The 25,833-nt window shown below is 43.3% G+C and overlaps 1 protein-coding gene across 2 annotated transcripts in view; it reads right to left on the reverse strand.

The window, feature by feature from the left end:
• Window positions 1–25,833, reverse strand: part of lig1 (ligase I, DNA, ATP-dependent) — a 68,894-nt gene that overhangs the window by 13,243 nt on the left and 29,818 nt on the right. For both annotated transcript variants that reach the window (XM_080480898.1, XM_080480897.1), the window contains exons 18-24: window positions 20,176–20,271; window positions 15,448–15,558; window positions 11,198–11,269; window positions 8,555–8,699; window positions 7,638–7,720; window positions 7,058–7,210; window positions 715–768 (exon numbers count right to left, since the gene is read on the reverse strand). In XM_080480898.1, the coding sequence (XP_080337024.1) occupies window positions 715–768; window positions 7,058–7,210; window positions 7,638–7,720; window positions 8,555–8,699; window positions 11,198–11,269; window positions 15,448–15,558; window positions 20,176–20,271 (714 nt within the window). The remainder of the gene's footprint in view (window positions 1–714; window positions 769–7,057; window positions 7,211–7,637; window positions 7,721–8,554; window positions 8,700–11,197; window positions 11,270–15,447; window positions 15,559–20,175; window positions 20,272–25,833) is intronic.

Here is a 25,833-nt window from a genome sequence, read left to right on the forward strand (position 1 = left end):
CTTCTGTTCTTATTACAGTAAAAAGCAGGTCTAAATTTAGCCGGTAATGTCAACAGAGTACAGGAATGAATTCTCACTCACACAACAGCAATCATTTTTCAGAGCTGTTGCCAATTTCTTCAAATGCTGCTGCTGCTGCTGCTCTGGAACAAACCTCTTCAAATGTAAATTGAAAAAGCAATTCATTACTGAACGCCGGCACAAAACGGACAAGTCAAACCCATTTAACGGTTTTCCGCCAAATGTTCTACAGACGCTCAGTGAATTCATGTCTTGAACTTTAGATTCAGTCTTTAAGGTGGTATATGCGAGAGCGTCGCAATGTTAAACTTTCTGAATGTAGATGAGCTCATTTCAGGTTAATGAAGGTACCGTCAGGAGTTGCCACGGTCTAACTACATGCTGCCATCCCACTTTGATATCGAAACTTCTGATTTGTTGTGGAAATTAATAATAAATCACAAATTAAATGGAAGACTGACTGCTTATAGTATGAAAATTCCCACAAAGCCTTCATCCCAGTCATTGAGGTTCCTCCTCCTTCGAGATTGGGTGAAAAAAAAAAACGAAGTACCTGTAGCTGTAGTGCTGAAAGCTGAGGTAAGGAGGTTAAAAAAAAAGATAAAAAATGAGGCCATGAATGTTAAGGAACAAGTTGAGATGTGTTTTCTTTAACGAGCAAGTGAGAGTGACAGCAGCACAGTGCCGCTTTACCTTTAAGAACTTGTAATGCTGCTCCAGATCTTCATCCTTGAAGCCCGTCCCAATCTGGGGGAGACAAAAGGAGATGAGAAAGACACGCACTCAGATACACATATTCCCTGATGGTGAGACAGCAGACGTTTGGCAGCACGGCACACAGCAGCGAGCTATTCGCTACACCTCGAGAGCCTTGTCTGCCTGCTTCGCCTGAAGCGTCATGTCACCTCTCAAAAGACCAAAACCCGCAGAGACGCAGCGATCACCTAACGGGCTGACGTGCACAGAAAGGGAGAGGAGAGAAAGACTCGTGTATCATGCAAATATAGCATTTTTTTTGCCCCGGTCCTCAGACGTGTTCTGCAGGTGTCCACGGGGGGCTTTAGAGAACGTGTCAAAGACGGCATTCATGGAGATTCGGAGGCGTTTCATTTAACTGGCGGATCTTTGTGTCATCCGCGAGTCAGGCCGCGCAGAGATGTAGCGGTTAGCAGGCGAGCTTTGTAGCAAGAGGATTTTAGGTTCAGTGTGGGCAAATATGCGTGGCGTTTGCATGTTCTCCACGGTCCAACAACATGCATTCGAAGGTGGCGATTCAGAGGCTCCATTTAAACAACAACAAAAACGCATCGTGTTTGCGTTTTCGTTTCAGAAAAGTATGTAGTTTTTCTGTTGGGACACTAGTGGGTGCTGTTGGTTGTTTTTAGAATGATAACTGAAGACCACCAAGTTGTGATGCTATTCCGGGAGAATATGGACTGGGAGTCATGACACTGTTATTTTGCACCTGAAAATGTCTTATCAAACCTCATTTGCCCCCGATGGGCGGGTGATTTTCTGTCTGCCCGTCTGGGATCGACATGCCGGACTGGTGACCCGTCCAGGTTGTAACCCGCCTTCGCCCCGAGTCAGCTGGGATTCGCTCCAGTGTACTAAGTCCAACTTGGATAAAGTGGTATAGAGATTGGATGTAAGAACCGGACAAACAATTCACTCTAGAAACTAAAGGCTGGTTGATAAATCTGACCTCTCCAAATGTCCTAATCTGTGTTAACGTCACCAGGCGGCAGCCTACATTTTCTTAGCTCCGTTTATTAATCTTACTTTAGAAGTTTCTAACTTTGGAGATTTCAAACAGAAGCCAGTGAGGATCCGTGTGGATTTATCAAAATTAAACCCCCGTTTCTGAAGTATATTAGCGTTTGTGATTAATGTCATCTTAAAACAAGAGTTCTGCTTCGGTAGGAGATAAAAGGGAAGGTCAACAGTGCCTGTGGTCCTCCTTTTCCTTTCCTCCTGCCTGTTTCTCGCCGGTTATTTCCACTCCATGTAAGTGATGTGCTTGCATTTTTCATCTCGTTATTTGTGTAGGCCATTTTCTTTCCATTTCTTCAAGGTGGAGAGAAGGTCATGTGGCTCAAGTCCCATTTGTTTGGCAGCTTTCACTTCAGCACTTTTCTGGAATAGGATCCTTGATTTTCTTTCTTTTATTTCTCTCTAAACCACCCAAACAAGCTTGCTGCTGCTGCTGCTGCTGTGACTCATTCCTGCCATATCAAGCTGTAACCCCCTCTAATTTTGGAGGTTTATTTGGAAGGAAAACTGTATGGACCATTCAGGGGAAGAAAAAAAAAGAAAAAAGAAATTGTGTAACAAGACGAGTGTTGACAAAAAAGCCAATACTCATCTCAGGAAAAGTTGGCAAGAAAAATGCAAACCCATAGTTTTGAAGTGGGTATGAACCTTGTCAAACGTGGCAAAGACTATATGATTTATAAATCAATAGCATTTATTCTCAACAAGAAGATTTTTTTTTTCTTTTCTTTTTTGAGGCCAAAGTCCTGAAAACCGGATCAACAAGGAGGAGATATGGCAATTTTTTCCAAAGGTCCGTTTCTGAAGCCCAATTTAAAGGCTATGAAGTGAAAACTGAAAACCTTCGTTGCATTTCAGGTGTGCGTTTATACCACAACAGTCGGAGCCAATGAAAACACAACTTTTTATTTAAAGCGCTCTGGCTCCGTCTCCGTGCAGATGGCTGAAACGCTGCTACTCCACGAGGACCACGGCCGCGGTAAATAGTTCTTTTGCGCATGTGCGAGAAGATCAACAATAACAACAATGGCGGCCTCCAGAGTGTCATGACTCCCAGTCCATATTTTCCAACTTCGTTCCGTAGTTTTACAGTTGAGTCACATGTAATAGCAGTCCAACTTGGTCGTCTGTCCGTACGAATGCACTCGCCATTTTTAATGTTCATTGCGTATTGTTCTCTGCATCTGTGTGTGGCCCTACAGTGTTTCTGCGGTTGTCGTTTTCAAAACCGTGCCGTGTCAACGTGACAGAAGAACTAATTAAAACGATGCATTTTCACTTGAAACGTTGTAAATGGGGCTTAAGTTCTGCTGCTCATCCCACAAATGCATGTCCCTTTACTCATTTGAATGAATAATCCGCCTTTCCAACAGTAAAATGTTTTTTTTGCCCGAGACAAAGCCTCCCAAATATAAATTCCCTAGTACATAGTTTAGAGATGCATGTAGAAATGACTTAAATCATGAGAACTGTCACAATAACGCCGTTTCCTTTTCGGTTTTATTCCATATGTCCTTTTATTCATGAGCCGTGCGGACATCCATCCAGCAGCAGCTTTGCTCCTCAATCAGCGAGGGGTTTCTCCCACTCAAGGACATTTCAGCAAGTTGCACAGTTAAAACTACACGTGGGACATTGGAGATGTGGGTTAAATTCTACTTTAATCTCCTGCAGAGACTCTCAAACCGAGGGTTTCCTTAAGTGCAGAATGTCAAGGACAACAAGATTATTATTTTTATGGGGTTTCTTTGCCTTTGTTTTACGGCTGACATTGAGGAGTTAGAGGAAAATCAAACACGGTGCAGGGGGGGGGGGGGGGGGGTTGTTCAGCAGTGACATGGTGTACATTCTTAACTGCAGGGAACGTGTGAAACGCTGCGGGAGGCTTATGGCATGTCTTTTTGGTAGTTGGGATGTGTTTCCTTTTAGTCGTCCATCTCACCCGCGTCTGATGCAACATGTGCGCCATAACTTACATCAATACAAACCAAGACGTGAGGATTTAGTGAACATGGCTGGAACCGTGTTTTGAAGTCTGTTGTTTTTTTTTGCAGCTGCAGTGATTGTGCACGGACGACCTACAGGCCATATTGTTCTCCAATGGCTGCTGAACAGACGGAGAGCACTGAAGAGGAGACATGTGATGCTGTTCATCAGCTGTTGAGACTGCAAAATAAATCCGACCATCACAGATGTCAATATTTATTGAGAATTTGAGTTGTTGAGGTGTGTGTGGGAACACAGACTTTCATTTACTCAGAAACCACAATAACATCATGTATTCGCTCTGTTAAGTGTCACAATATTGTGATTTGTTTCCGCCTGACATATGATGTGTGAATATTAAGAAGATAGTTTGAAATATCCCACTGGGTGGATTAACGATAGTTTAAGATCGACTTTTTTTTTTTTTTTTTAAAGCAGATTTATCATTTTGGGGAGAGAGGTCTAAGTTTGGGCTTGGGGGCTTTTCGATACAGAGATTGCATGTTGCGTGTGTGTGTGTGTGTGTTAATCCACACAGTCCAAAGACACAACAGGGCCACTGAAGATTCTCAAGTGAAAACCCAAAACGTCTGTTGCGCTTTGAGTGTCTGTTTACACAACAACGGTGTACGGAGCCAGTTTTTGAGAACAGCTTCCAAGGTGGAACTTTTCGAAAAAATACCCTGAATCTGTCTTTGTGCAAACTGGGGGAAACGCAATGTTTCTGAAAAACCTCAGGGCTTCGACTTGTTGTAGACGGCAGAAACACTGCGACTGCGCATGTGCACCACGGCCGTAATAAATCGTTTTTCTGCAAATGTGCGAGTGGATGGACATTAACAACAATGTTCCTTCCAGAGTGTCATGATTGTCCAGATTCTCCTGGGACTTGGCAGTTTTATAGTTGACAGTCACTGTAATAACAATCCAACTTGGTCGTCTGTCCACACAAATGTCTGTGTACTCCCATTGTTAATATTTGTGTGTGTATTGTTCTCTGAAAACTACATTGTTTCCAGCGTTTTGACCATTTTCGTGTAAGCGGACATTGTTTTCAAAATTCTGTTGTGCAAGCACGAAACTTTTCTGAAAAGAAAAAGCCAAAACAAAAACAATGCTTTTTTCACTTGGAATGTTGGGTGAATGAGTGGTTGCCTCAGAGTTGGAGAAGCCGACTTGGGATCGGGAGTTTCACCACTGTGTGTGTCTGATCATGACCCGTGAACCTGATCATCTCCCCGAGACGCCTCAATGTGGCTGCGCACCACATTCTAGAAATCAGATGGGTCAATGTGGAAAAAGGAATTTCCCCAAGGGGATTAATAAAATCTGGGATCAACGTCCAGCCTCTGGTATTCAGCTGCAGAGAAGACGGACGGCTTTGTCCATTTAGAGATGGATATATTTAGATGGATTTCATTCTTTGTCTTAGTTATTTGAGTACAACTACTATGTCTTTGTTGTCTGTGTGTATGTAATAGCTGCAAACCATTCTCCCCGAGGGGGCAACAAAGCTGCTTTTGACCTTTGATTAACAAAAGTGTCAGGCAGACGATGTCAAATTGAAAAGTGACAGAAAAACTCATTTTGGCTTGGTTTGAAGGAAGCCGTTTCTTTTCTGGGAAATCTTTGTTGGGGAAAAAAAAGTTGGCGAGCACGGGGGAGGTGACGCAGCGGCACGACTTGCAAAGTGTGTCACTGCCAAGTTTGCTCGCACATAAACCGAGATGTACTGGCTTCGATTTCATTTGATATCAAGAGTTGGAAAGTCGCTCCAAAATGCGTCCGAACTCCCGAGCCCGAGAGTGTGACTTAAGTGTTGATAAAACCAGGTGTGATTGGTTGAGGCAGGGCCACGCTGAGGGGACCCAGCGGTTCAATCAGCGGCCGGCGGGTTTAGAGGCGAAGACTTGAAAGTTTGGAAAACGCTGATGGAAGCAAAATAAAACTTGAGCGAGAGAAAGGAAAAAGAAAAAAAAAGTCTTAAAAGCGAAAGCCTGTGTAAGATTGAAGCAAGAGTAGGAATAGTGTGTAGATATGATGTCTGTCACTCTATTGAGTGAAAATATCCTCTCAAAATCGTATTTACAAAAGGGGAAAAAGTGTGAATATGCCAAAAACATCTGCCTGAAAAGTTACCGTAGTTATTTCACCTCCACTGGAGAAGCTCCGTGGCAGAAAGCCTCACGCTGTGGGTGTACCAATGAGCTCTCAGGTGTGAATGTGTGAGTGTGTGTGTCTGTGCATGTGACAGCGGAGACTCGGGAGAAAGTGTGATAACTCCCTGCTCACTCAATCCCCTTTTCCATGGATTAAGACATAAATGTTGTAAGAGGGGAAGCAAAAAAACAAAACAAAATGGAGATGGAAGACTTAATGCGTGGGGTTGGAGATTCACACTCCTTATCTCAAACATGCTTCTTCCTATAGTCATGTATGTGGACACGGTTGACACGTATTTGGCCACAACTCAGACTTTAAGGACAAATAAGACAGTTTAGAAGCGCCCGCACGCACACAGCGTCCACATACGACACACAAACACACAGGAGGGATAACTGCAGAAACCTTTGCACCCGATTAATCCCCGAGAGCGCCGTAAAAACAACAATCTGAAAGACATACGGCGCCGACGAGAAACAAGAGAGCGCACACACAAAACCCTCAGGGCCTTCTAATGCATAAATATGATGCACTACATCTTCTTTGAGCTGAAAATTGGCTGCATGCTTTACAAGGGGAGACAGAGAGGTTGACCTTTTTTTAACCCTTCCATGTACATCAAGTGCTGCAGGACAAAATGCAATTAAAGAAATTAACATTTTGAAATCAAAGAATGTCCGAATGTCCTGGAAATAGGCCTGAAATAGGGGCTGTTTGTTTTAATCCAGCTCCTGGTGTTAAGGCGAGTTCTCCCCAACAGTGCGGAGGCCTCAGAAACAATAATCATAACGGGAGGGCCCAGGACACCCCCGACGTGTGTGTGTGTGTGTGTGTGTGTGTGTTCTTTTGCGTTTTAATCTAATTTAAGTATGGAAAATGTGAAAACCTTATATTTAGCGCTTCCTGTCTACAATAACTGCTCATTTGCATGAAGACAAACATGTTAATAGGTTTGTTAATTATTAAGTGTTTATTCAATCCCCCCCCCCCCAAAAAAAAATAATAAAATAGAAAGAAAGAAAACATTTATCTCTATTGAATACCGACAGCAGGAATAAACTATTCACATAATCTGCAAAGTCACACATTTCCCAACAGATATGAGCACACAAACCTTGCAGACAGACTGGAATTCCTCATTTTCCTCATCGTAGCAGGCCAGCAGGAAGCCGCCGTACGTCCCCGTTCGTTTTCCTTTCCCCAGATAGGCACCGATGACACACAGGTCCACCGTGTCTCCGACTCCGTCCAGGTAGTCCTTCTTCAACTGAAGAATGGAGGACAGCACCATGAGAAACAAGAAGTATTTTAGATGTTCTTTACAGCTGTATCATGCGTCAAAGGTGCAAATCAGTTGAGATACAGTTCTAAAAAAAGAGTTTTTTTCTTTTTTCACTTGAAAACGTTGCGTGAACGAGGCCTAAATGCAACAAAATGTTTCTTGTCCTCCAGAAATCCGAAATCAGCGGGAGTGGAAATATTTCAACAAGATGGGAAGAACTATGGTGTGCCGGGAAATGCTTCTGTGAGCCTACAAACAGTTGGACTTATCGAGAGGTGACACTGTGAATTCATGTGTTTGTAGGATATCATGGGAACAGTGTGTCGGTCCATGGTTTGTGAGCATCAGGTGTAAATAAAAAATATGATCATGGTCACAGTCCTGAGCACCAACATCACACGTACGAACGCACCTTGAGCCAATTGTGAGAGCGTTTGGCGATTTCATATGTGGCGTCCTTCTCCAGAGTCTTCACCATAAGGCCCTCGCAGGAGTCTACACACACACACACACACACACACACACACACACACACACACACACACACACACACACACACACACACACACACACACACACACACACACACACACACACACACACACACACACACACACACACACACACACACACACACACACCAACACGTACATTAATACACCAAAACAGCTCTCGCTGTGCAGAAAGGAAATGAAGAGATTATCTTATTCGATACATGGAATTTTTTTTTTGTTTCTCTGTCTCACACACACACACGCACGCACACGCACACACACACACACACACACACGAGAACAAACCAAATACACACAATGCTCATAGCCACATATCTACCTCATAAACAGACACACTCAGGGCAAAAAATAAATACAAAATTCAATTACTTATTGCACAGGTTCCGTCTCTGTCGTGCAAACACATTATGCGGGGAACCATGCACACACACACACACACACACACACACACACACACACACACACACACACACACACACACACACACACACACACACACACACACACACACACACACACACACACACACACACACACACACACACACACACACACACACACACACACACACACACACACACACACACACACACACACACACACACACACACACACAGCACAATTTACGCAGCAGACAAAGGCACGGATGTAGTGAAACACTCACACAACACACACAAACTAAAAGGTTCAAGGCGCACAGGGATATGATGGGAGGAAACAAGCATACACACCAAAAGTTTCAGACAGGCAGAGACGGCGGGGAAGGAAAGCAAGTGTGTGCACGCCTAAAACACACACTCCAACAGACACACACCTCGGACGGACTGCTCCAGGAACTCGGCGATGGCGTCGGTGTTGTTAGAGTCGATGTATCTGGCGAACACAAACTCCCCCTCCACCTCGGAGAAACTTTCCCTCAGCAGAGCCCGACGCCGACACAACGGCTGTCGCACCAGGGACTGCGGGCGCACACGCGCACACACACACACACACACACACACACACACACACACACACACACACACACACACACACACACACACACACGGAGACACACATCATTACAAATGGCAAAACTGCATCATTACAACCATTTCCCCCTCATAGCTTGGAGCCCTGCAATGACAAGGATGAAATGTCATCTCAACTATCTACCCACACGCACACAAACAAACACACGATCACCGAGCGTGCGCTCACAAACACACACGCACACACAAACACACAGTCACGGTGGCTTTGGGCACACATACAAACACCCACACACACACACAAACTCCAACCTGCAAAGAACAGGCAGTCGTAGCCGTTTGCAATCTCAGTGAACACATTTTTTTACCCACCTACTGTAGTTTTGGGGCCATTTTGAATTTGTGCAGTTAGAAAAAAAGAAAGAAAGAAAATAGTAAAAATGTGTCAAACTATGCCAAACGTTAGAAAAGCACCTGATGAAAGGACAAGGCGTTAAAGGTCAACAGACGGTTTTGTCATATATTAAAGGCATTGTGTGCTTCCTCCTGTCTTACTTTCATAAAAACAAGTCTCCAAAACAAAGATCGCATCCTTGCTTGAGCATCAATTATAAAAATCCTGAAGTTCGGGAAACAAATTCCCGGAGTGGAGACCGACTTGGAATTTCATTTCCAACATTATTAGACTTTCATGTCAATTTTTTTCTTTCCTACCACAAGTGGAAAGTACAGCACGCTGTCAGCGCTACAGATTAGAATTTGACACATGTCAGACGATGCCTGCAGCAGCCACAGAATAAATACCTACACACTCCAACTGCAACCGTGTGGCGTCGCCAAGCCGACCAGATCCGAGAAGTCAACGATTGCACCTTTACTGGAGAGTTTTTTTGCTTGTCGTGGGCGTTTTGACACGGTGACATGCACGCAGGCAGCGCCGGTGTGCCGTTCTGCATAAAGGGCGTCGGGTACACATGTCGAGCAGATGTACCGCCGTTAGCGGTCGAGAAGGATCAAAGGCCTCGATGCACAGCTGTGAAATCCAGTTGTTTTATTTCTTCAGCAATGGATTAGAAACGACATGGGTTTTTTTTCCCCACGCCACTCTCTTTTAAATGTGTTCTTTGTTTCCATATTTGGACAGTTCGAAATCTGCGTCATGCATGTGTGAAGCAAACCATGTTTATGAAAATTATTATCATCAGTGTCACATGTCATTGTGACCATTATTTTTACATTATAAGGCTCTGATCAGAGGGAATATGTCTGCAGTCAGATGGGAGAGGTGGATTTATGAATGGAGACATGTGCATATAGTGGTGGTAACCTATTATTATTATAGCTGTTATTGTTTCTTTATGTCTATCATATATTTATTCGTAATCATCTTGATTGCGAGTTCGGATATTTGTATAGAGGATAGGAAATACCTTGATGGCAAAGATAGAAGATTTGTAATGATTATGTTCTGCTTTTTAGACTCCTTGTTTATCCATTAACTTAGGTCAATGTATTTATTTCACTTTTTAATTCTATTTAATCAGGTTCGGTGTTGAAGGCTGGTGACATGTATGATCTGTGTTTTGTTTTGTTTTGTTCAGATGAAAAGAAATTATATCTGTAGAGACTTCTGCAAAAGTGAGCCTCACAAACACAAAAAGTGCCGCGTATGCATCTCATCGGGTCATTTAATGAGCAAAATCTAAAAAAACAACTACGACCAAGCCAAGGACGTAACCTTGAAGTCCTCCGGTAGCTACTGCAGCTCCTGCTGGTTGGTTCGGCCTCAACAGTGAGACATCTGGTGGGAATAGAAGGTGAACGGACCCACTCAGGACAAAACAAGGACTGCAGGGTGCCGGGGCCTTCACGTTCCCCATTTATAAAGAGGAGGGACAAACAGAAACTAAAGGCGACGGCCAAACAGAAAACTAAATTGTAGCATTTACATAAATGGCATATTTAAGTGGGAAACAGCGACGAAATGGCTCAGCCTTAAGAGTCACTGATGCTCTTTTAATTATGTAATTTTGTTTCCGTCCACTTGGGACGACTGGCTTTGCGGAGGCTGATAAAAAAGAAATAAATAAAAAGCAACCGCTAATTAGCATTTTGTTTAGTGGGCTTTAAAACAGTTTGCTTTAAAAGATGCCGCTTCATATTGGGAGAAACATACACTCCTGATCCTGCGTTCAGTCAACAGTCGCAAACACACAACAAAAAGTGCAAGCAGTCCTGTAAAGACAGACACACACATTGTGCACACGTATACACACACTCACCGGAATTACAATGAGCGTTAGAATCATTATCTAGTTACAGCCTTCCGTACCACATCATTGGCATTCAGGGACGGCGCCGACGTCTCAGCGGGACGACAAGCACACGCAAAACGATAAACATGCACGCGCCGGAATTAAAGTGACAACTGGAGCATTTTGAGAGAGGGATCCCCGGGACGCGTTTCACCCGCCACCGAGCCTTACCTCGCCGTTGAGATATAGTAGGTCGAAGGCGTAGACGCACACTTGGACTTTGATCTCCGAGGCATCCACATCCTGTTGAGAAGCATCAACACGCACACGGGAGATATTTTAATATTTCTCCCTTGACAAAAATATGCAAATACGCACATCTTATTCACAAATCGCTACACACAACCTTGGGACTTGTTGCAAAGAACGCTTTGATTTTGCCTCCCATTCATCTTGAAAGTTAACCACCCGTCCTCCCCGAACCTTTTAACGGCGTCGCGCATCCTTGTGCGCTCGTCCGGCTCTCCGGGTATTACTTCCTGCTGCTCAACTATCTTTACTCACCTCCTCGACTTCTCCAGCTCCTCTTTTGGCAGCACATCCTATTTATTCTGCTCTTGTTTACCTCCAGTTGGTCTCCACACCCTCGACTCTGCCTTGTTGCACCGTGTCAAAGTTTCACGACTCCTTCTCGAGCACTCAGGCGATATTGAATTCCTGGAATCAAGCTGCACCAACTCTCTCCAAATCCATTATTTTTGTTTGGGAGATCCTTTCTTTCCAGCTTTGAGCTTGTTTCAGAGTAGCACTTTAGTAAATCAGGTTGCACCGCTAAGATTTTAAAAGGCCCCTGCGGAGCGTGTGGCCACAGTGAATCAATGCTTTCAGAGCCAACTCGTAGCGTTGGTGGGCCTGCAAGTCCAACGCCGCGCGCACTCTTTCTTGATAATTTCACACACTTTCTGCTGATCGACCGGCTGCAGCAACGTGCCATGAAGAGCAGCGCTGACATAACTGACAGATTCAAAACAAGAGGCTGACTAGTAGTTTTGCACAAGTTTTGTCAGAGGGGGGGACGGGAAAAAAAGCACTCAACACATTTTTGAAGCTTTGAGGATGCACACATTATGTGCCCGTGACCAACGCTGAATGTAAACCAAAAAAAAAAAGAACGAACTTCACAGGGTATCTTTGAAGAACTGTCTAGCCAGTAAAAATCTTTACTAATTTGTAATTCAATTCGTGGTAAATACTTGCAGAGCTTTTCAACTCAAAAGCAATCACAGTGGCGGCAATTAGTCCTGATGCGGCTAAATGATTAGAGCAATTCATTCTGAGCTCACCGAATGTAAACGAGAGACATGAGGAGTGTACACAATTCAGCCATAACATTATGACCACTGACAGCCAATGGAAAAAAACACAGAATTTTGGGGAGAAATTATGGCGCCCGTTAGTGGGCGGGATGTATTCTACAAGAGAACAGTCTGCCCTCAAAGTTTGATGTGTAAAAAGCAATCGGTCGAAAACTGCGGTTCTGTACGGAAGTTCTCGAACGGTATCTATTGAATGTGGCCCAAGTTGAGAACTTGATTTTTGAGGTTCACTGGTGTATGTGAGGAGCTGAGGCTGTCCAATGTGGATCCAATAGACAAACGACCGAGTCTCAGACCGCTGGGTTTAATAAAAAGGTGTCCGGATACCCAGAACATCATTTTGCTGCTACGGCAGAAAGCATCAACAACGGGCACGGAGCCATCAGAACAACAGCACAAAGTGATTGAAGAAAATGGCCTGTTCTGATGAATCATGTTTCCTTTTGCATCGCGTGAGTTTCTGGCTGCGTGTGACTCACTTATCTTGGAAAGACGTGGCACCAGGGAGCACAGGGGTGAAGCAGGAGGCTCAGGCAGAGGCAGGGAGAGGTTTTGCTGGGAAACGTTAAATCTTTACCATCTGCCTAAGCACTGTTGCAGACTTTTACAGAAACAAGAATCTCCTCAGGCCATCACTGCAGGTTTAGAGAATTGAGCTCATGACAAAGTCTCAAATCCCTCGGCTGGTGAAAACATTTCAGTGGAGGGGCGGGATGAAAGCCCTCCGCTTGTCTGTCCACATTGCCATCGCTATGGGCCGCACCCTGACACAAAGTAAATTCCACATCTCCTAAGCTTGCGTCGGTTGTGCTGGACAAACAATTCTGATCCATGGAGGTCTCACACGGCTACTTACAGGACTTAAAGGATCGGCTGCTAACATCTTACTGCCAGATATCACAGAAAAGCTTCGAAAGCCCCAGGCCTCTACAGTCTAGAGCTGCTGTGGCAGCAGGATGGTGGATCTGCACAACATTAGGCTGGTGGCTATAATGTGATAAGTTTAGGACACCTCATAGGTTTACATTAATAGCTCAGGTCTTGTTGATTTGGTCGCATTTAACGTTTGTTAAGCCTTAATTCTGAGAAAGCTTCAGGTACTAAATGAGTTTATAACTCAGTTTTCCTCTGAATGCCATCGGGAAGCCGTCAGATTAGCCCACATGAAGCACTCAGCCCATCAACAACATACAACAAAAGTGGGAACATCCCTGCTGAAGTGATATCAAACCATCTTCGAGCCGAGGCGGAAACCATTAGAAACCATGAAGAGGCAGAAGTTACAGAACCAGCATATACGTATGTGGGGGGGGGGGGACCAATAATAAAACTGAGGCGAGTTCTCCTAAAATGCTTTAAACAGTCTACCTGCCAAGTAACTTGTGTGTAGGAGTGCCGCTGAGGATTCATGCCGTTTTGAAGCCAAAGGATGGTCACACCAAATGGTGATTATTTTCCAGTTTTTAAATATTTATTTTTTTGTAGCACTTCTTTGAATTCATCAGTTAACTAAGCACTTCTTTCCAGCATCACTTTAAGTGACTCAAACTTTCAAACTACCATTTTATAATAAGATGTCAGAGGATGACGCCAATCCATCATTGACCAATTGACCTTTGGCTAAGCCTCTGGTTCAACAGAAAGTCTCCATCTCTGAGTCTGGTTCTGCAGGTTTCTTCCTCTTAAAAGGGAGTTTTTCCTTTTCCACCATCTCCTCCTCTTGCTAATGTGGAATTGATAAGTTTCTCTATGTAAAAGTGCCCTGAGATGACGGCTGTATTTGTTGCTGAATAAATGCATTTGAGTTGACTCGTCATAAAGAATACTTCAGTCTTTAATGCGGTACTATTCAGCTCATGGTGACCGCTTTTCTTCGGGTTGTTTTATTTTGTGTTTCTACAGTACGTGCATACTGTGGCTGTTGTCATTTCATGTGTCGAAATGTTTATCTGAAAATTTGCTAAAGACAAAAAAAAATTCTGTTTATCATATGAAAATATACTACAAGACCCAAAAAGATACGGAAGATCTGTAAAACGCAACAACAAAAAACAAAATGCTAAATATTTCATCCTCTCCAAACTCATGATTTCTGTTCGCGTGCTTAATTTTATTGATAAGATTTTTATCTGCGTTTCAGAATTGTATTGCATGATGCAATCAGTTTTAGATCAGTGATGCATTTAACGTTACTTCAATTTCCCTTTTACGAAGCAGGAGGAACTATAGAAGTAATTAGCACGGGGCAGGGAATTTAAATAGCAGCACCTCCAATGACCCCTCCGCCGTCTTTACAGACGTAGAAAACAAAGCATTTCTCTCCCGATGCCGCCGCCCCCCTTCATTCTCCTCTTCGTTCCCTCATTACTCCCCCTCTCTGCTCATTAATGATGTTTAATTAGCGCATATCGGGTTTCATCTCCTCATCTGAAATCTTTCATTTCAGCGGGCCTGCTTGTGGAAGTGACAACAATTGAGATGTTACTAAATGCCAGAGGGGCCGCACAATCAGTTTGTGCATCAAAGCATCATTACAAATAATCATGATTTTATAGTGGCAGCAACAATATCAGGCCCCACAAAAAAATTAAATACCCACCCCCCAAAAAAAACATCATCAAGATAATCATTTTCAGTCATTTTCATCATTGTGTTCCTCATACTTGCACTCTGGCTTTTCCTTCCCTAATTTAAAAGGGTGTCATCATGCATACAAATAGACAAGGTACAAGGAGCGCTTTACCACTGATGTGATTGGTGTAGTGGAAAGAGGCCGTTATTCTGATCAAAACTGAATAAACACCTTGCTGACATTTGCAATCTGACATTCTCCTCCTCTCTTCTCGATCCATTTGACTCGTCTGTCTCCCACTTATCAGTCTCCCCCTTCTCCGACTGCTCTTTCTCCGTCCATCTCCCTCAGTCTGCCGGATCATTTCACTCCATTATCTCGCTCTCCTCCACCTTCCAAGTCTTTATCTCTGTCTTGTTTTCACTCGTCAACCTTTTCACTCCTTCTTATTATCTACCACTCTCTAACTTCATGGCACCACAGGCATCCCCCCCGCCCCCAAACATCTTAGTATATTTCCACTCAATACACACCTTTCTCTTACGAGTGGTGAGGACTTGGAAGGGTTGGATCTGTTTCTTCTCGTGATCCCAGGCCACCGCCTCCGAGTCCAGGACACAGGACACCACCGAGTCCTTCTTCACCTGAGGAGAGGAGGAAAGAAGAAAAAAAATGATGCAAGTAAGAATAAATGAAATAAAGAGATAAAAGATTATACTCAGGAGGGGAGATGAGAGAATCGAGGAAGGCTTTTATGGATGAAAAAGCCTGTCTTAGTATCGGCAACATCTGCTGTGGCAAACACAAGACTGTCAGGGAAGAAAAAGCCCATTGAAGTAAATCCAACAAACTTTTAACTCGGTATAAGACTTAACTTGGGAGCTTTAAAAAAAAAAAAAAAAAGCATGACGACAAGCAGTCAACTTCAAGACATGTTTATGCCGTTTCAGGACCTGCAGATGCCCCCAATTTGTTGCCAAATTCTTTGGAAGTCAACGCATCAACATTTTTTTTATTTTTAATCTCCTCTACATTTATTGCCACTGTCGGGTCGTCGTTTCTGCTGCTGGATTCTGTTCTATTCAACCTGCCGCTAAACTGTTCTGCACACCCCCTCTTTTGGGCCGATGCCCACGTCGTGCCAAAAGCCAAACAGCTTCACCAGCAACAGTTTTGCAGTTTGTTTGTTGCTTATCTTTCTCGCTTGAACTGAAAGACGTTCGCAGCTCATAGTTATTCCCACTGTAGAGGAGGAAAAAAAAACCCTGAAGTATTCAACCCATGGGCCGATTATACTGGCCATGATCGAGGAGGAAATAAATAAAAAAATACTCTCAACACTGGGAAAAGGTAGAAGTAGAAGTAGTATTTTTATTTTTTTTATTAGGAGCGGAGGCGGGCTAAATACTTAATTTGGGAAAAGTGCAATGTGAAACGTGATATTCAAGATTCTGCCGCCCTAAAAGTAGGTTCATCCGTTACGCGTCTGAGCCACTAAATCATGCATGCAAGGCTTCATTTGAATGATCTGATCTGGGTTTCTTTAACCATTTCAATTTACAACCTGCAAAAGACTAAGTGTTGATTAGAAGAAACTGTTAATCAGAAAAGTCCAGTCGGACTTGACAGAAAAGGATAAAAAAAAAAAAAGAAAAGGTGATAAATAGGTTGTTTGGAAAAAAGGTCAACGTGCCAAAACACAAGCAGTTACCCTTATAAGGCAATCAGGTTAAATAATTCATTACCTACCTATTAATGAATGTGTCTTAATATGCATGTATTAATAATAATTAGAGATTTAGAGCAATAAAGCACAGAGGCAGCATTGAGAAAATAGTTTAGGTTTTTTTTTTTATAACTTATTAATATGTAAAATAATGCAGGAAGGTGGTGTGAAATGCAATCTACACTTCTCTATGCAGGCGACCTGTGTTATAGTGAAGCTTCCCTCAGCCGACGTTCATTTATGGCTTCCACAAAGTGTGTGGACACAAGCTCACAAGACAGGAGACTGAAAATCACAAAACCCTCGGTAATCGATTTTTTTGAGATAAAGACCTTGGTTTCAAGAACTGATGCGGTCTATCTTTAGAGCACGAGTAAATTAACGAGGGCTTAATTATAAGCAAGGCATAAACACGTGAAAATTATGTAGATGGAGTGGTGGTGGTGGTGGTGGTCTCAAGTTAAAATGTGTTGAGAGACGACATGTGAAGCAGGGGAAAAAAGATGAAGAAAACGTTTTCAAATAGGAGTGCAGAGAGAGTGTTAAAAGACAAATGCGGGAAGGAAGATGAGCGTTTGGGAGCACTGCAGGTACGGTGTTGTGTGTGGGGGGGGGGGGGGGGGGGGGGGGGGGGGGGTAAGGAGTGCAGAGCGGAAAGGTGACATCACAGAGAGGTGGAATCAAAGCTTTGCGAAAAGAAAAAAAAAAGACGACAAGAGTGAAAAGAGGTGAATGAACGAACAGGCATCATGAAGAAGTAATGAATAAGAAAGACTTGTTAAGAGTGGACGGCGAGGTGAGAGACAAAGAGCCGTGTAGCTTTTAAAGTTGGGGGGGGGTATAAACACAGAGAGATGAATTTCTGAGTGAGAGTGATGTGAGGAGGGAGAAATGATGAAACAAGAGGGTGAGAGAGGAGCAGCCGGTGAAAAGCAAGGTGATTTTTTTTTTTTGTTAACCTCCTGTTAGAGGTGTGCTGCTTCATAAGTGCAGCAAGAGCAACTCTAACCCCTGAAAAAGTAATCTGCTCTCCAAAGAGCCCCAAATAAATTCTATATGTTGTTGTGTGGAACTGTACTTTTTTTTTTTTTTTTTTTTACTTTTTATGTCCGAACAATGGGAACTGCTTCAAAACCTTTTCCAGGAGCCTCCTGCTGGCTTTTCTCCAGAAAATGAATTTAGGGGAGTTTGTTTTTACCGAGACCTTTTTTCCCCCCAACAGCTGACATTTTGACATGTGAAAGCACAAAAAGCTGCGGTATAATTAATAGCATTTGCGCTGGCTGTTTTGATTTAGCCGAGCTGGGCGAGTTGACTGGAGAGGCGTCCCCGGGCCACATTGTTCCAGAAGCGTCTCCTTGCTATCGCGGGTGGAAATGTCGGCTGAGAAAAGGTCTGAAGAGAAGTCTCACCTTTTAACATAAAGCAGTAAATGCACAAGCTGCAGGATAAACAGCGCCGACAGAACAAAAAAAAAAAACAAACACCACAAAAACAAAGAGAACTCTGATCACCACGAAACCCCAAAATTAATCTGAACACGTCAGGGTGTTTTAAAAACCGCACAAGGTTGAGCCAATCAGTTTAAGGCGAAGTGTCGATTGGTTTGAGAGGACCGGACACCTGCAGTCGATAGAGTCAGCAGGGTTTTCCCCTGATGAGAGCAGAAAATAATGTGCTGGTGGGTCAGCGCCGGGCCGCCGAGGAGAGCCGGGAGCGTGTCGAGCGGTGGGAAACGTGCTCCCCTTCGGGTTACCACCGCGGAAAAATGGGAGTATAATTAGTGACAGCTTGACAAAGTGCATCACAAAGCGTGGCCTTAAAAGGGGTCATATTATACAGCTTTCACTTTCACGCGGGTCTCGTTGGTCCAAAAACACTGTATTCAAAATGTATTGCCCCGGATCGAGCTGTTTATTGATTTTCCTCCAGTGGAATATTGGATCATAGGAGCTGCATTCAGAATCTGCTGTGTCTGTGTGAGCTGGACTGGCTCCGCCCACGCATGCCCATCTTGGGAAGAGGAGGAAGTACTTGCTCGCGTGGTGCCATGTGCCAGAGCAGAGCTGCCTAATTGTGGGAGGGTCAAAGGGAGGGTCTACCTTGATTGGGATTGGCTAAACCCCTGATGACACTATATTGGGTTTGATTCCTGATTGGCTCGTTGGAGAAACACACTTTTTAAAATTCAAACAAGCCAGGGAGAGAGAGGACTAACCTTCACTTCTGGGGCGTCATTTAGGTATGGGAATGATTTTTACCGTTGGAAAACCATTAGAAAGTGAGATTTGAATAATATGAAGCACCTTAAAGGACAAAAATAGCTAAAGCTGGGACTTTAACATGTTGATTCTAATTAATTTACGTCAGGAATGTCAATTTTAGATTCCAACAAGAACCATTTCACAGCATAGCGATCATACGGGTGAAAGCTTATCATAAAATGATTTAACAGTAAGTGGTCAATTTTTGTTTTTTCTGTTTATTCCATCTGTTCTAGCACTGACCACCATAATGGATGATCACCGAGGATGACGGTGGTAAAATAATAATTTTTTTAATATAATTGGTATGTTATTTGCTTAATTACATTCAATATGGCCGAAATTTAATGTTATTAACACTGTTCATCCAAAATGTTGAATTAGAAAAAAGGAAATATTTGAGAAACACACTCTTTTAAAAACCTCATAACTATCAATTGTTTATTTTTTTTTTTAGGCGGGACCGAGTGAATTAACGTCTCTGTATTGGCCTCTGTATGACCCCTCACATGCTTTATTCCCAATGTCCGCTCGAGACAGGTTGTAGTTGACCTCAGAAGTTACTGTTTATAGAAGTGGAAAAGATGGATGAATAAGACGAGTTGATCCTTTCTCCATCCTCGGAAAAACCAGAGCACCTGCGTCCCCCCCGACAAGCTCCAGCTCCAACTCATGTCCTCATAAATCCTCACCAAGGAACCCATTAGTAATATTCCTCAACAATTCTGGGAATTTATCTCATCCAATAATCTTCCCCGATTAGCGCGGGCCAGATGGGAGTTTACTTTAATGTTATTGATGTCTCAATAAGGCTTATGTACCCGAAAAGTCTCGCAAACGGAGTGGAGCGAGCAGCCTTGATGTAGATTTATCTGCCGCTCCGACTTGAGCAGGAGAAAACACACTCAGCAGGATCGCGGGCGGCGCGAGCGCTCCGATACCCTCCAGCCAACTGCCCGAGCTGCAGGCAGCGGCGAGCCTGAAGGAGCTCGCCGTTGCCTGCAGACCCCGGCTCATTTGGCACGGCCCGCGCACAGCGGCAATCTAAAGTTAAAACTGCGTCGGGGAAGTTTAGACATTCAGGTAGAAGTAGGAGTAGCTCTGAATAATTGTGGCAAAAGGTGAGGTAGAGGTTTGGAACGGTGACAGATGGGAGGAAAGAGGAGGAAAAATGAATCTGCTCAGCTGTTCTCACACACAAGTGCATAAAAATCCCCCATTTGAGAATGGTGGCTCGGAGCCACACTGTCCTCCCTCCCGGGGTGTTTTACCTTGGGGATGCGAGAGATGATATCGGGGTATTTGCTGGTGTTATCTTCCTGGTTGCGGCTGAATATCCGAACTTCGCCGCTCTCCAGAATGTGAATCTGTGGGAGAAAACAAGAAAAACTGAGGTTTTGGTTTGGATTTTTTTTATATTTTTTTGGGGGTTCCTTTTCTTTGACTGTTTCAAACTCCAAGGGAGGAGTGTCAAACATGAGGCCCGTCGGGGCAAAACCAGCCCACAAGAGGCTCCAATCCAACCAAACCACCAAATGGTCAAACTGTCAAAGAGAACATTGTTGTTTTTTTCCAAACAGAATTCCTAAAAGTAGCGGGATAGCATGAGTGTCATTTTCAAATCTGAGCTCAATTTAATTCCATATGTAAAGCATGAGGATAAAACTACTTCTATTTGGATATGTCAGGTCATTCTTCTTTTTTTTTTTAAATCTACTCTTGTTTTGGCTTGCTTTGCTCTGTTGTTTTTATTTCATTTCATCATTTTTGTTTTGTTGTTTACGGAAGGGTATTAGGGCCACTAAAAATAATCGTAGGTTAAAAAAAAACCTCATGCACTTAAAAGATTTTTTTTTTTTTTTAAGGAGTAAAAAATAAAAAATAAACCCAAGCAGTTCAGAAAAAAGTCAAAAATGAAAGTCGAGATTTTTTTTTTTTTTTTTTTTTTAATACAAGGTGGACATGTCCTTCTCTGGTCCATCCACATGCCAGCGCATGTGACTACTTCTACAAAATGCTTTGCAGGTGGTTTAATGAACTGGTGAAATGATGCTTCAGAACAGGCTGTAGCTCATGAACACAGTGCAGCCATCATCAATTATAGGAGGTTGAAGAGACGTTGCAGCCTGCAGGTCTCCGTCGAGTACGAGGGACATAGCCTCCGATCCCGGGGTGCTTATAAAATGTATTATTATTAAAGAAGGAAATCCTGTGTAAAATCAGATGTCAATCATCAATAAGCAAGCCTATATAGTCAGAATTATGTGATTTAATGTTATTATTTCGGCATCCACGGGAAAATGATGAGGGACGGACAGACGTCTCCACGACTTTGATTTTTGTCTTTTTTTTCAAGTGCGTGAGGTTGTTGTTTTTTTACCTTCGTTTTTAGTTTTTTTTTTCCATCAGTAGCCTCAATACTCTTCCGGAGTTGTTCCCACATGTCGGAAATAAACTTTTCAAATCAAATCAAACAAGTTTTTTATCATCTTAAGAATATATCCAGGGTCCGCCCGTTTCTCTCAACATAGAGATTACTATAATCATTACTATGAATATAAGCCATGCTTTCTGGTCTCGCAACTTGAGCTTCTACAGAACTCGGCTGCTCGTTTGTTGACGAGGACCAGAAAGCCGGATCACATTGCACCGGTTCGAAAAGGGATTGCATTGTCTCCACGTGTCTTTTAGGATCGATTTTAATGTTTTTTTTTAAAAGACTTAATTGCGCTTTCTTATCTTACAGATTTACTTTTATCGTTTGAACCATCGCGGACCCCCAGGTCCTCTGGTACTGGCCTCTTAATCATCCCCACCGTTAATACAAGAACCTCCGGAGAGGCCGCTTTTCTACCGCTGTTTATGGAGCAGCATGCCGGAGAAACGGCGGGCTGTAGAGAATGTTCCGATTTTTTTTAAAAGCAGGCTCAAGGCTTTGCTTTTTAACAAGGCTTTTAAGTAATGTCCCCTTTTGAAAAATATATTCACTTTCTTTTGTTTGATATGCATGTACAATGGTGGATGTGGGTGGATGAATCACTTTGTGCCACACCTTATTTAACAAAAAGTACTTTATAAATAAAGTCTGATTTGATTTTATGATGAAAGATAGCTGCCTCATTTCTATAAAACTAGCTCCGACAAGCCGGGCTGTCAGTGCGAATTTGTAAAAACACCCATAATGCAACAGCTATAGAAGTCTTCAGGATGTTTCGCTGTATTTTGCACCAAAAGGTTTCTATAAAAATGGCTTTTTGTTGAGATTATAGTCATTTGCAGTGCCAATTGTTGGTTTTGTGAAAATATAGACCTTTTCAATATATTAACTCGGCGCCATAACATAGAAAATCTTTACAGTTTAAATCTAAAGGTTACTGTGGCACTTTTTTACCGGTGATGAAATTGGGCCGCATGTTTCCCCTGAACTAAAATGTGACGCCTCGGCTCTAAAGAGTTTGACCTCTCTGACCTCAGTCAATTCAATAAGAGATTTTGTGCTATAGCGGACAGATTCATTATTTGCTTTCGAGAGTCATGACTGATGGATATTCTGATGTTGGAGCGGCAGAGACTTGTTCATTTAAACGAGTCATAAGTCAAAAACCTCGAGGGCAACTTGACGGGCACTTATGTCGCAGAAACAATCAGCTAAATACCCTCTGAATGGAGTCTCGTTGCACACGCAAATGCGTGAAAATACACACATTTTAACTTGGAATCACAGTGAATTATGACGGTATTACTCTGCTTCTTTTCCTAAAATTGTCTTATAGTCAGAGTCTAACGTTCAGCTCAGAGTTCGCAAGGCTTCAGAAACGAGAACTAATCGGCTTATATTCATACCCATACTTACAACAATACTATACTTCAGACTATGTTGCATGAACTTGGGTCAAAACTGTTGAACATTTGTCTCCACTTTTGTATAAATTGCTTGTGTTTGGTGCAACAGTTGCCAGACGATCAACCAGATTTCACTCCAGTTCAGTCATGAATTTTACATGGCACTGAAAGCAAAATGGAGTTGGACGAGGACCAGAACGACACGCCGAAGGTTCATTTCTCGCATCAGTCTGTAAAAGCTAAACTGTGGATGGTATGAGGCGGGTTGGTGAAATTTCTGACAAAAAAACACTATTTTCCGAAATTCAAGCAGCAGGTTCACGAGGCTGTGGCTATTACAAAACAGACATTTTGGAAACACTTTTACAAATTCAAGCTATAGGTCAGGGAGAAATGATCGCACTCACAGGTCTGTTTGCAAAAGATCCCAATGTGGAAAAAAAAAAGGATTTTTAGTATTCCCACTAATTCAAGCCCCATTTACACAACGAGGTTTGTGAGAGAAAATGCTGCGACTCCGTCTCCGTGAAAACGACATAAAGCGCTTTTTTTTCTTCCTGAAAGGCTGCTACTGCGCAAGTGCACCACGGTATAATGAAATAGTTAGTAAAATACCCTACAGCATCCAATCGCGGCCTGGCATGTCGACGACATCGTTTTCAGACTTTCTGCCGTTTCCATGTAAACGAACATCGTTTTCATAACGTTGCCATGTGAAACTTTTATGGAATAAAACCATGCGTTTTCACTTGAAACTTTGCCTTTTGAATGTGGGTTTAAAGTGGTTTTTGTTATTAATTCTGAAAAACGCGTACATAATAAACATTGTTTTCCTTTTATTATTGTACATGAGTGCAGGTGGAATACATTTCCAGGGCACGTTAAGTCAAGATCAGACGACACTTCTCTTCTGTCTTTCAAACTATCACCGGTTCACGGGCGTAATTAGGCGATTATCCCCACTGTTAACTTTCAGGGTGCTGTGGAAAAGTCTGAATCAGAGTCGACGTGTGGCTTCAGGTGGACACCGGGTCCGTCTGTGATCACACGGGCTGAAATACCTTGTGCGACTTGGCTGAGAGAGATAGCAGACAACAGGCTGGACTCCAGCCAGCTGCAGCACGCCTCCTTTCATGACTTTGTGTGATGCGTATTGGTAATCGGTAAGTCGCACACCGACGGCAGTAGCAACCGCTCCTGCCTGTAAACATGGTTCCCTGACAAATATCTTAAAAAAAAAAAAAAATTAACAGACGCTGGAAGCATTCATGGTCACGAGGTGGTTTAAGATTTGTATTCCAGGTGCGTGGGCGAGCGGCACGCAGAGGCTGCAACTCAAAATTCATATTGCGGTTGATTTCTAGATTAGTTGACGGGTCAACAAAATGTCAAAATGAGCAGGTAAATAGTGAAAAAAGATTCCCTTCACCTCAGTGTCAACCTCTGGAGTTTCAAGCTGTGCCAACACAAAGTGGTTCAGTCTGATGGAACAGATACGCTCAGTTTTAATCAATCCAGCTGTCCACACAGGCAAGCACAACGCCTCGCAATTTACTTGCGCACATCGCTATACACCCGCGAGCTCTATTTTTCTGTTTTATGCACATAATTAGCTGCAGTGATTGTGTGTGGGGCTCTGAGCGCTTTCGAAACCCTCGCTGACCTACGGTTCAATACCATGGCAGAGAAAATCTTGTGGCGACGCAGCATCAGAGCGGCGCTTCTCTCGCCAGCAGACTTTTAATATTTAGTTTTCATTTGATGTTAAAACGCACAAAAGAAGAAAACTCACATTTCTGAAGGTCAAACCACAAAATTTGGGCATTTTTCATGGGAAAAAAAAAATAAATCACCATCCTTCATCAGCTAATCAATGACTGTGTGAATTATTTCAGGAGGAGTCAGCGTGGGTGAGAGCAGCAGACAATCCTCTCATCTTTTTTCTTTTTTTTCTAAGATCTTGTGAGGCGTCCCAGATTCTGTCTGCTCCCGTTATGACATAACTCGGGGTAAAACACGTTGGGTCAGCCCATTATCAGGCAGATCTCTCCCTCTGCTCCGTCTCTGCATGAATCCTCCTCCCACATTCAGATTCCTCAATACATCACTAGAATGCAGACATTAATATTCTCCGTATTGTTGCCACACGGCGGCTAATAGAAAGTCGAGAGAGGAATATAAACCCTTCTGAGGCTAATTTGTGAGTAACGGTTACAGAGGAGCATGTATTTGGTGTTGGGGAGCTCAATAAACAATCTTCCACTGAGCAGCTGGAGCTCGGGCTCATTAATAATCAAACATTACGGTGCGAGTTTGTCCTCTTTCAGTTTGCCTGGCCGCTCATATTATCTGCCCGAGACGTGTTTTCCTCTACAATGATGGTGTATTTTTGACTTTAAGCCAGGCTGGGATGAATTAATTGCTCGTATGGGTTTTTTTTTTGTCTTTCTTCATCAATTATCGAAGATCTATTTAAAAAAAATAAATAAAAAGCACACAAACTCGATTCCTCAGCTGCCACGCAGGCAGGTTCTGACTCTCCTGTGACTGCTCACAAGATCTGAACACACACACACACACACCCAAAGAGAGAGGGGTTGCGGTGGTGGTGGTGGTGGTGGTGGTGGTGGGGGGGCGGGGGGCGGTGGTGGTTAATTGAGTGGTGTATCGCGAGTCCCTCTGCTGGTTGTTTGGGGTAAAGTCCACTGCAGTGAGGCCACAGGGAGAGAAAAGAGACAGAGGAGGAGGACGTCATAGGGCTCGCGCGCTCTGAATCCATCCCGTTCTCTCTGTCTCTGCCTCTCCCTCCCCGGCTCCTCTCTCTTTTCAATTCAACTCAGTTCAAAGGCACTTTATTGGCATGACTGTCCAAAATTAACAATACAGCTGGAGGGGTTTACATTACAATCTCTCGCTTGCTGTGTGTCTCTTCATGTCTCTCTCTCTCTCTCAGAATTTCCTTATTCCCGCCGTCGTCTCCTGTTGTGTGTCTCAGTCTCCCTCTCTCCACATCCCCACACCCCCACCAGCCCACAGTGGCAGAAGGAGCTCGTAGTGCCCACAGGCCCAGGTTAGAAGCAGCACTA

Source organism: Lipophrys pholis (assembly GCF_963383615.2).
Source record: "Lipophrys pholis genome assembly, chromosome: 1".
NCBI classification, from domain to species: domain Eukaryota; kingdom Metazoa; phylum Chordata; class Actinopteri; order Blenniiformes; family Blenniidae; genus Lipophrys; species Lipophrys pholis.